The sequence below is a fragment of the Asterias rubens genome, chromosome 15, assembly GCF_902459465.1.
Source record: "Asterias rubens chromosome 15, eAstRub1.3, whole genome shotgun sequence".
Lineage (NCBI taxonomy): Eukaryota > Metazoa > Echinodermata > Asteroidea > Forcipulatida > Asteriidae > Asterias > Asterias rubens.
This window is the reverse complement of record NC_047076.1, coordinates 4,223,264-4,235,679: the sequence shown is the minus strand read 5'-3', so window position 1 is coordinate 4,235,679 and position 12,416 is coordinate 4,223,264. Positions and strand designations below refer to the sequence as shown.

At 36.7% G+C, this 12,416-nt stretch overlaps 1 protein-coding gene across 2 annotated transcripts in view; it reads right to left on the bottom strand.

The window, feature by feature from the left end:
* LOC117300153 (potassium voltage-gated channel unc-103-like) overlaps positions 1-7,512 on the bottom strand; it is a 49,619-nt gene extending 42,107 nt beyond the window's left edge. For both annotated transcript variants that reach the window (XM_033783874.1, XM_033783875.1), the window contains exon 1: positions 6,664-7,512. In XM_033783874.1, the coding sequence (XP_033639765.1) occupies positions 6,664-6,753 (90 nt within the window). In that variant the 5' untranslated portion in view covers positions 6,754-7,512. The remainder of the gene's footprint in view (positions 1-6,663) is intronic.
* Between the last annotated feature and the right edge of the window lie 4,904 nt (positions 7,513-12,416).

Sequence of the window (12,416 nt, the reverse complement as noted above, 5' to 3'; positions counted from 1 at the left end):
AGAGTGACTACACTTTGAAAACGTTGGATCTAGTGTTTTGTTTGTTAAATCTAGCATTTTAAATGTTTGATTCAACGCAAAAAGGGTCAATTCAACAATTTAAGTGTTATTTCAACATTTCTCAAAAAAAATTCCTTGGAATTGTTGGATCAGCTTTTTAAACGTTAAACTGGCACTTAAATTGTTGACTGAATACTTAAAAGTGCTGGATTTAACATATATAATGCTGGATTCAACACTTTCAAAGTGTAGTCACTCACCGAACTCATATCATGCAAGTGTTGGATTCAACTCTTTAGTTTTTAGAGTGTACATCCACTGCAGTGAACACTTCCAACAACAGGTCCTACAATGTACAAGTGTCATAATTACGCTTATAAGTATGACCATTGACCAGCGAACCGTTAGCTTGAAATACAATTTTGTATTTTTCAGAGCGACAAAACCAGATTTTTCTTTTTATACAAGTAAGTCTTCTGAAATGTATAGCAGTGACACAAGGCCAAATATGTTTAATCGGATATTTGCATTTTCGTGAAGTAAGAAATCACTGCAGGCAATTGTTTCGATCAGAGCACTTTCTGGACAGGTCTCGTTATTTCAATTTACACAAAGTTACGGACAATCACAAGGTTATGGGTTTGAATCCTACCACGTTAACTACTGATTTCACAATGAGTCGAATAAGTATTGTCATATAGTTACTGAATCACAATTTATTGATTCGTACAACTCATAATCATGGACGTTAAACCAATGTTTGTTTGAGAGAGATTGGCTGTTGCCAGCTCGATGTTTATATCCTCCAGTGGGAGTTTGCAGAGTTGCCTTGATGGGAAGATCATCAAAACAAAATGGTTGTTAACAATTATTTATCAAATTTTTAATAAGAAGGACAAGTTGGAAAGATTGGTCAACTCTCAAATATTCATCAGTTAATGATGTGTTTTAAGCACTGTCTATGTACTTTCCTGAGTCATGTGAAAAATACATCTATAAGCATATCACTCAGGTGGGATTCAAACCTTAGACCTTTTTTAATGGAGGAAGTTTCAAATCAACCTTTAGTACAATGGAAGGTATTAGATACCTTTAATGAGAAAAATGATAGCAATACACTTCAAAGCACATTTCAATGATGCTTCGCTTTTCGTAGAGCGTGCACTCCATATAGTAAACTGCCAAAAATAGATGATGCATGAAGAATTCAAGCTTCGGTCATGGTCAATCTAATCAACCCAGAGACATACCCATCAATGGACGTCCATCGAAGCGACATCACCTACCAAAATAAGGTGCTACAACTCCAGAAACCCAACTGCTAGAGCTCAGATATTACCGCCTCAAAATATTTACCTCAATTTCCCTTCCCACCACACTTTTAAAGGGCTAAGGTACTTTTTGCACGAAACAAAACACAAATTCAATGGATTTACATAGTTGTTTGAAGCTTTGCATGGTGTGGATTCGCATTTAAATTAATTTATATTTAACAACACAGTTTGAAGATAATGGTGATAGAAAGCTTCCCTTATATAAAATGTGATATAAAAGTTCACAAAAATATTTTAAAGTCTCATGAAAGGAAAATTAATTTAGAATGTACAATTAACGGGTTTACGTGACTCTCCTGAAAACATTGCTCTGTGATATATATATTGTCACTTTTTTTTCTCAAAAACCTGAGAACCAAAAAGCTGAAATTTCTACAGGTAATTTATACTACATGCCACATACAGGATATAAGATTTGAGGCATTGCAGGATCTTCATTCACAGTGAGTAGGGATTCATGCCTTGGCCAAAAACCTGATCTACAAAAGATACCAAACCCCTTTAATGTGTGTGGTTTTCTTATAGTCTGCTTTTTATGCATGGAGGTTTTCTAGTCTGCTTTATGCATGAAACCTGTCGGATCGCATTGATTTGCATGCATTAACAATTTCCTGTTATCCAATGCAGAGGTTATCATTTTGTTCATATGAGATTCATACCCACCTGGTTTTCCCATGGCTGTATAGAGACAATCTGGAAACGAACAAAAGCACAGGATGGGTCTCTGACAATGGGCATTATTTATAAATTCACACATTCGCTTTGCACAATGAAGCGGTTGCTACCTTTAAAGGTGTGTTGATTCTTTCCTGAATTTGGAACAATAGGCTTTGCTTAACCTCTTCAGAATGATTTGATTTTTACTCTTGCCATCAATTAAGTCATCAATGTTACCTCCGGAATTGACAGCAACATAAACAGTACGGGCCAAGGTTGCTATTCAAATGCTACAAGAAAACTTGGAAGATTTGTCGTAGCATTAATGACTTCCCTAAAAATCAATACTGATGCGGCTGTGATGTATTTCAACCTTGAAATTTTCCAATCTATTTTTATAAATTTGTCCCTGAGCTCACCAGAGTTTGCATCTTTGAAATAAAAATGTTAATAGGAAAATTGTCCTAAAACAATGCTAGAAATGGTATTCTCGAAATAAGAAAAACATCTGATTTCTAGCAAAGCATTCAGGGCAAAATTTCTCTGCTTATCACCGATCACCATTCGCCGCTTACCTGCAAGCGCCAAATTTTTGCGCTAGCTGTGTAAGCGTAGAATGCCTAAAAATAAGCAGGCAGCACTTGAACAAGCCAAAATTCCCCGCTAACCAGGGAAATGGGCTTGGGTGTCACTCCCTAGAGCAGAACTTATTTTTATTATTAGCTTTCCCTGGCCATCTTTTCCGACACTGTACTAAGCCAAGCACACATCAGCATGGAATGAGCAGCTAATCCTAGGAGCTCCAAAATCAACTCTGATCCAATGGGAGACTTTTGGACAGTCCTTTTTCACAGTTCTGCGCATGCTCAGACCTCTCTGCGCAATACACTCAGAGCTGAAATAAGGACCGTTATGTCTGCTACCGCCATCTTCTCAAAAGTCTCCAATTGCAGGCCAAAAACATCCCCCTTCAAGGATCATGAATAATGAAATTCAAGCTGGCAATTAAGTTTAACACTTACGAGCCATCTTGTCATTTTAATTAAGTAGTCATTTTCTTCTCGCCTTAAAAGGCACTGGACACTATTGGTAATAACTCAACATATTTGTTAGCATAAAAACTTACTTGGTAACAATAGCAATGGTCAATGGAGAGCTTTTTATAAAAACATTGTGAGAAACGGCTCCCTCTATTAATTAAAAGCAACATAGTTGTTGACAAAGAGGCCTGAAGCCTTTTGTTAGGCATCTGAAAGCACGAAAATTTGTGCAAAAAAGGTCACAGTTTTCTTTCACTATTTCCTTGCAACTTTGATGACCAATTGAGTCAAACTGTTCACAGATTTGTTATTTTATGCATGTTGGTGAGAATCCTGGTCTTTGACAATTACCAAACCTGTCTGTAATTTCATTATGCCTCTAAGTACACAACAGATATAGTTACTTATTCAAGTACAAAGCAGGTATAGTTACTTATTCGTGAATTAAACCATAAATTGTATTCTCATCCTGTGAAAATAAAACAACAATCTACAGCGGCAGCTCATTTTGTTCTGTGCTATGAATCGCTCAATTTACAAAATGCATACAATAAAAGACTCTGGAGGTCTTGCGTGTTAAGTCAGAGGTTGTGGCAACGTTAGGGCCACGGTAAATCTGACCATACCCGCAGGGCACCCAATACTAAATCCACGCAATGTGGTTAGGGCTTAAGTGGTAACCAGCACAGAGCTGAACTAGTAATCCATGCACTACACATCATTAACTATGTTAACATGGTTTAGCGCGAGAATTATACCCTGGTTATGTCGTTCATACACATCACTGGGGACAGATTTCACACAGTTGTATTTACATGGAATGCTTGTTAGTTGGGAATTAAAAAGCACTTAAATGGTCAGTATAGCAAAGCAATGTATTTTTTACAGTAACTGCTGTATGCTGTATAAATTCAGGGCCCAATTTCATGGCTCTGCTTACCGAAGCAAAGAATCGGCTTGCGGTAGCAGGGAATTCTGCGCTTACGTCAAGCGTATTTCACAGGTAAGCAGGGAATTGTGCCAAGTGCAGTTATGTATTTCCTGTAACTAGGCATGCTACGTTTACACAGCTAACGCAAAAATTTAGCGCTTGCATGGTAGTGGATAACGGTGAACCTATTAGCGCTGAATTTGGCGGTAAGCAGAGTCATGAAATTTAGGCCCAAGTATTTTTGCAGTACCGGCCTCCTGAATTTAACATGATGTATAAATGTAGGTCTTGTTCCCTGTATTGTGCAATACATTCAGTGATTCTAACCAAACCAATATGAGGCCAGACTACACTCCCTTCCAGCCTCATTTTGACAATATCGATTGCAGGCGCTAAGAACAAAGCCCTTGACAACCATTTAAATCCAATGTTACCAATTACAGAGAACCATTTTAGTGAAGTAGGCCTATGCAGTGCATAATTATAATTTAATAAAATAAAAAAATAAAAATAAATAAAAAAAGGCTGAAACATTACTCCCCCCCCCCCCACAGTAGTGTGGGACGAGTCAATTTTTCTAGCGAATTAGCCTGTCGGCTATGAAATATGCATAAGTAGTGGCTATTTGGGTAAGTGAATGAAATAGACCTGGGTATAGCTGGGTTGGCTGAGGGCACTGTGTGGATGGAATTTTCAGTCCCTACTTGACTGCGTGGGTTTTCCCTGGAATAATTCTCTGGAGTTTTCCTCTCACATCTAAAACTGAAAATATCCTTCCTTGTCTTCTCTCCATTTGGGTCTCGGCTAGTACAGTGATTCAGTTTGCTTTTCTGAGAGACTTTTAATAGAATCACAGCCAGAAATAATTGAAAAGAAACTCTTTTCATTACTTCAATTGTTTGCCAAAGGCCAAAGACGGCAGATATTCTTGGAAATTGCTTGTCTGTCTAAAGAAACAGGCGGTGATGCTTACTCATCTTGACATAGACCTTAAAGAGTCTTGTTCATCAAAAACCAACACATCTACTGAAATTGCCATCAGAAAAAGAAAAGACTGGCTCCTTATGACATTGATTAAAAGCACTAGGGTTGTGCTGTTAAAACAGGGCAACCAACCAAGATGACTGTTTCTTTTTCTCGAAGATGGTGACTGAAATATTTATGCAGAACCCAAATTTAAAGGTAAAGTATAGAGTTTGTAACGAGGATGGAAACATGCTGGGTTTTTAAAACTAAAAAGCTGTTTGTATTTTTACCAAGGTACATATCGTTCAGGAACGAGTTTTTCTATGGCAATGAACAGAACCTAAATCATTTATTAGTATCAAACTGAAAGGACACTCTTTGTAGGCCTATTAACCAAGGTAAGAATCCTTCTGAAACAACTGTTTTGTCTCAAATACTGTCAAACTCAAGAAAATATTTTATGAAACCCCCCAATGTAGAGATGATTATTATTATTGCAGCCAGCCAATGAAATTAGCATGTATTAATGTACACAAAATCTCTCACAAATATACGTTTATGTTGTCTTTTCCAACAAAACACGACATTGAAATTATTTGCAAAAGTTGGTTGTAAAATTTGATTATTGACAACTAGTGAAACCCCGCAAACAACCTACCATGCTTTTAGGAGCATAGTAGTAAATGTTCAAATCCTATACGTAAATTTTCAAATGATCTCAATTAAATAAGCATGTGTTTGAATGAATGTCCGCAAAATCTCTTACAAATTGTGCAAGATGTTGTTGTCATTTCCAAAGAAATTATTTGCAAAAGTTGGTTGTAAAATGTGATTATTGACAACTACGTAGAGGGAAAACAAACCAAAAAACAAACAACCATGCCTTTAGGAGCATAATATAAATTATTAGATGATGGCACTCCTTCGAATAAATTTCAATGGCTAGGTTATTATAATACCATCCATTGATTACAAACATGTCGTCTTGTCATAACAAAACCATAATGGACCACAAAAGGTCACCTGCTTGTTATTGTAAACTCAAAACAGGAAAATGAAAAATCAATAAACTCAACACTAATTTTCTGTTAATGATAATAAATTTTATCTCTATAGCACCTAGATTACCCTGTGGCTATACAGCTAAGCGTTCTGAACTGTAATTTATGAGACAGAGTCTAAATAATTCATTATCAGTTCGTCAGTTTCCTGTAATACAAGCTGATCGAATTAAAGTAACATTGAACAAGAAAAACATCTTTTAAAATACTGTTAAATGATTACAAACTAATCTCTATAGCACCTAGATTTCCCTGTGGCTATACAACTAAGCGTTCTGAACTGCAGTCTAAATAATTCATTATCCCGTTTTTTTTTAATACAAGCCGGTCATGTTTAAGTAACACTGAGCGAAAAAAAAAACATCTTTAAAATACACCTGTATTTATTATTTTCCCGTTTAAAAAAATTGTTCTGCCAATAACCATCAGACTGATTTTGTAAATATTAAATTGTACATAAACATTGAACATGTATCTGGATTTTTTTATATTTTTTTGTGTGTTTGTCACCAATTTCTATACAATAGCATTTTGTGCAGACTTTAATCTTGTAAAATTGATGTATTTATTTTTGCTTTGTTGCTGGTGAATACATGAAGCTGTATAGCTTCAAAATAAGAGAGGAAAAAGAATTATAGTAATAATAATAATTAATAACAACAAAAACAACTTACACTATCTTTCTTTTGAGTCAGCGGAGGAGGTAGATCTTTATCTTTTGCTTTGGCCTTACGGAAGCCCAACTTTTGACGTACAAAGTCCATGGTGTCAGCCTGTGTAGTAATGTGAGTGAGGTGCTATTCAGTGTTGGTTTGAAGCAGTCCGGCTAAAATGCTAATCCATCAACCAGTCGTGCAGCTTGTGGATGTCATGTACATAGAGATGCCGACATATTTTCTCTAGTGGTCGGCGTGTTTTTGTTTAGTAAAGTAGTGTTTTCAGCGTCAAGGTAGTCGTCCTTGGCAGATGCTATGAATGACTATAGTGACTAGCTCCATCATAGAGAACGGCATCTGTGAATAGTCCTAATGGTCTGTCTCCACATGGCTGATGGATGAGATGAGGATTCGGCTTACGATGAGGATGCTGAAGATGATAATGATGATGGGGAGTAGATGAGCACTGATGATGATGATGAACGCAGGAAGTCTTCACTAGTTGTATCCGCTCTTATTGGCATTCCGATGGTAGCAACCACGGTGCTGGTGAAACTGAGAATGGTGTACGCCAATAACCGCTGCATACACTGAAGATACATGACACTCCGTCCTCATACCTTGGTAGCATCCAACGACTAGAGCTGTGGTATGTACAGTATAGACCGGCCACTGGTGAACCCAAACCTCCTCTATGATGATGCCTGGCTCACCATCTCGATTTCAAGCTCAACTCTGATCAGTATGACCCAAATGTGTATATGCCTTCCCCACTACACACGTGCCCATAGGATACACAAAAGGATAGGCTTTTGTGTACAGGGCTCAGCCAATATGAAAATCAATAATTTAATTGAAATGTTTTCATTACTGTTCTCCATATCTTGCCTGTTCCATTCTGCTTTGAGGGGGGTGATTGGTTCCGTGAAGTCCACGGTTATGATGAATTTACTTGGTAGAGAGCATCTTTGGAGGGGGATTTTATTCATCGCGCGTTATGGCTGATATTATTAGACGGAAATAATCCAGGCATGGGGGATTATGAACAAGCCTAGGGTACGCTAGAGACCAGCTAAGATGGAGCTTAGTATACGACAACATCCTAAGGGACGAGGTTTACTCGTAGATTTTCCTCACCAATCTGGGCCCCAGATCAGTAAGTTCATACTCCCTCCTCCCGGGCTACCCTAGCTGCAAGTCCCTTTCCAGGCATATGTCTGCATTATTTGGGAGTGAGTCCCCCTATATAATTAAAATGGTTGGGTGGAGGGGGAGGGGGAGGTAACGTTTGCAAGACTGGCAGAATATTAACTGGTCGAACCAAGGAGAAAAAAATTGTTGGTGTGGTGTTTGGTTTACACTATAAATGTATCTATTACTAGAAGAATTGGTTATGTTTTAAAGCATGGTAATTCTGGCAAAACTACTGCCAGGTTTCTTACTCACATGAATCAAGATAAGATACAGCGATTGGTAATGCCAACAAAAAAAACTATAACAAGAAAAATATATCCCTCGAATCAAGAATAGCAAGACCGGCAGATGGAGAAAAAAAATGGTTGGTGTGGTGTTCCATACTCTTATTCTTATGTAACTCTCCTTGGAAGAATTGGTTATGCTTCCGAAATTGCTGTATCTACTATTCTTACTCACCGTGAATTAAAGACACTGGACACTATTGGTAATTGTCAAAGACTAGCCTTCACAGTTGGTGTATCTCAACATAAGCATAAAATAACTAACCTGTGAAAATTTGAGCTCAATCGGTCATCGAAGTTGCGAGATAATAATGAACGAAAAAAACACCCTTGTCACACGAAGTGGTTTGCGTTTAGATGGTTCATTTTAGCTCAAATTCTGAATCGGAGGTCTCGAAATCAAATTCGTGGAAAATTACTTCTTTCGCAAAAACTATGGCACTTCAGAGGGAGCCGTTTCTCACAATGTTTTATACCATCAACCTCTCCCCATTACTCATCACCAAGTAAGGTTTTATGCTAATAGTTATTTTGAGTAATTACCAACAGTGTCCACTGCCTTTAAGATAAGGTACAGCATGGTAACTGGCAAAACTACCCATGAATCAATAAAAGGTATCTTAGAAGATATTGGCAAAGCTGATTTAATAAGACAGCTTCCAACCAATCATTCAAGATAAGGTATTGCAATTGGTCATGTCAACAAACAATGCTATAACAGAATGTTTTATATGAACCAAGATGAAGGTATAGCAAATAACGTTTACACCCCATGATTCAAGTTAAGGTACAGCAAAATGCCAACAAAACATGCTATAACAAGAATCTTTTATAGGATTTGAGGCATTGCATGGTGAGGTATCAATGTATGATGTGTGTATCTACTTGCCAGGTAGAGTTGTTCTTGGGTAGGGAACTGTCTTGCTTTATTCTACTGCCGTGGCGTAGATAATCGAATCCTTTAATGTTGGGACAGCTACTTTATCAAGTTCCCTTACGCGCCATGATACAAGATAAGGTACAGCATTGGTACTATCAGCAAAAGTGCAATAACAAGAATATTGCCTCCTCTCAAATTAAAGTTGGGGCACAGCAGTGCTATTATGTTTGGGAAACTGCACCTACTGATTATGTTTACTCAAAATGAATCAAGATAATGTGCAGCATTGATACCATTCACAAAATCTAATTTTCAGAAGGAATGTTTTCTTTGTGTAGTTTTATACCCTCGAGTCTTTGTCATGGTCCTCTATTCCTTCATTGTAAATTAGAAACTTGTATCCAGTAGCTGTGACAATTCACTGTAAACAGATTAATTACTGCATCACATTTGCTTCATGGTTGGCCAAACTTAAGTAAAGTGTCTGTGAAATTGTGTGGAATCAAGGGTACGTTATGGGGAAATATGTGGAAAATCAGAAATTTACCTCCTGTCTGTAACAAAGTTAGCGTTTGCCTACATGTTTTTGTTTCCCTATATTCAATTTACTCTGGTGCAAATGCCTTTTCAACAATCATTATTGGGTTTTTTTTTTAAAGAAGTGTGAAAACAACAGTTTTTTGTAGAATTCTTCATTCTTGACACGCCCCATTAAAACATAATCAAACAAAACAAAATTATGAGAAGTAAATACTTTATTTGGAAGTTAAAGACTAGTCTTATCTCGAGGTAGGACGAGTTACTTGTCCTAACTTAGAACTAGCCTTAAGTTATTAATACTCCCAAAGAGTCCTTGGACTGTCCTAAGTGAGGACTATCTTTGTAAAATCAACCCCTAGTCCTTTCACAAGAGGCCACTTCTATGAGCAGTTGTTTAAACTAAACAGTAGGATCAAAACCCACCAAAGGTGCCTGTAGACTTGTTTTCCTCCATGTTACTTGCAAAGCACAGATTAAACCTGAACTTGGCCATTAAACAATCCCAAACAGTAAGTAAGTAAAGTGAATACATACATTAGAAGGAAGGAAGAAAAAAAAGGAAAAGGTGAACTCTGTATTCAGCATTCAATAACAAGAAGGCAAGGTGTTTCACAATAGGACGCTAATAACCCCTGCTGATTTGTATATGGAGCTTCTTTTGGTTATGGTTATTTTGAGACAACAAAACTCACAGATGCCCGGTGTAAAAAAAAAAAAAAAATACATATATATATAATAGGGGAACTGAACTTATAAAAGGTTCAACAACTGGCATGCAACAAAGGGAACAAAAGCAATCTTCTAAATTAATGCTCGATGTCCATTGAACAGAACAAATTCAATTCAAATTTTCAAAGATTATTCAAAGAGTTGAGGAGAGGGAAAGTACTTTAACCTATGGGGCAAAGACGATCGTCCAATATTATGAACAATTTTATGAATTTTACAAAGTACTGATCACAAATCAAACAAACAAACAGAAAACAACAACAACAAAAATAACATCAACAACAACAACATCATCATCAACAACAACACACAACAACACACAACACTAACTGGAGTGCCGTGATTATTGTGTGTAGTGACGCATGTGGGCATCACAATTAACTTGTTCACATTAAATTGTTGTACTTTCTAAGTGTGGTAGCTCTACTTTAGGGCAAAAATGGAGTCTTGAGTCTCCAGTATAGAGTCTGACATTAAGTCCTGAGTTATTTGGGTTGAGTCCGAGTCACGAGTGAGTCACGAGTGAGTCACAAATATTGAGACAGAGTCCTCAGTGTCAAGTTAAAGTTCCAAGTCACTCTGTTTGATTTCGAGTCCACATCACTAGTTACAAAAGGTATCGGCAGAGTTGAAGCACTGCAGTTTATAAATAAAAACTAATGGGAAAAAGATACCAAAAAGCAAAGAAACGCTTTTACAAGTTTAACATGTAATGGAGAAAAAAAGGGGATTTCATTTGGGTTACAAATTAAGTCCTCTGATGAAAACTACAGCAGGAGGCTGGTTGAATGTTAATAAATACCTGAAGCTTACAACTCTTAGTCAAAAGGAACGATTCACAATTAACTAATTTCACATTTTTTTAAGACAGACATATAGATAAAATAATTAGTACTTTGTTGTTTAGTTCTGAGTCACAAACATTGGTCGAATCTGAGTCATTTACCATTGTGACTCAAAAGCTTGTCATAAAAACTTGTGACATGAGTCTGAGTAACACCACAATAGGTCACTATTTTTTTTATTTCACTTTTTTGAAATACAGTATGAATATGAAAAATAATAAACACTTTGTTGTTACGTTCTGAGTCACAAACATTGATCGAATCTGAGTCATTTACCATTGTGACTCAAAAGCTTGTCATAAAAACTTGTGACATGAGTCTGAGTCACAGTGCACCGGGGCACTATTTACTACATCTGTACTAGGATCCTGCTTTAGAGCACTAACCATTCCTTGCTTTTAAAGGGAGGGTACATGTTTGGTAATTGTCAAAGACACGTCTTCTCACTTGGTGTATCCCATCATAACCATAAAATAACAAGCCTGTAAAAATTTGGGCTCAATTGGTCATCAAAGTTGCGAGAAAATGATGGAAAAACCCACCCCTGTTGGACGAATTTGTGTGCTTTCAGATAAGAATAAAAGAAGTCTTTTATTATTTTTTTGAGAAATGACCTCTTTCTCAAAATCTACGCTACTTCAGAGGGAGCCGTTTCTCAAAATGTTTCATACTATCAACAGCTCTCCAATGCTCATTACCAAGTCAGTTTTTAAGGTAATATTTGTTTTGAGTAATTACCAAACGCGTACATTCCCTTTAAGTCAGTCAAAATTACTCAAAAACAAGGAACTGTCAACAACAAAACAAAAGTAAGAGTCAAAGGAAAAGGTGAACAGTTTCAACAAGGGTTTGGGGTACAAAATTGTCCAAACCATATTACTTAAAAGGGAATCCTTTCTCAAGTTTTTACGGTCAATATTTTTATTTTATTTACCAATGTATGACGTACCTTCAAAGGGTTTGTGTACTTTTTGTACAACACCGATTTACATTTAACTTACACTGTTTAAAGATAATGATAGTAAAAAAGCATCCCTCAAAATATAACTTGCAGATGGAGGTGCTGTCTTTTTTTAGAAAAATCATTTTAGCACGTATAATGGATTTTTGAGACTCTCAAGAAAACAATGCATGTTTCTTTTCTTTTTTTCATTTTTTTCTTAAATACTTGACGTCTAAATTAGCTGAAACTTCTACAACTAAATTATATTAAATACATCTTCACTCACAGTGAGTGGGGATTCATGTCACGGCACAAAAACTTGATGTACAAAAGGTACCAAAACCCAATAAGTAAGT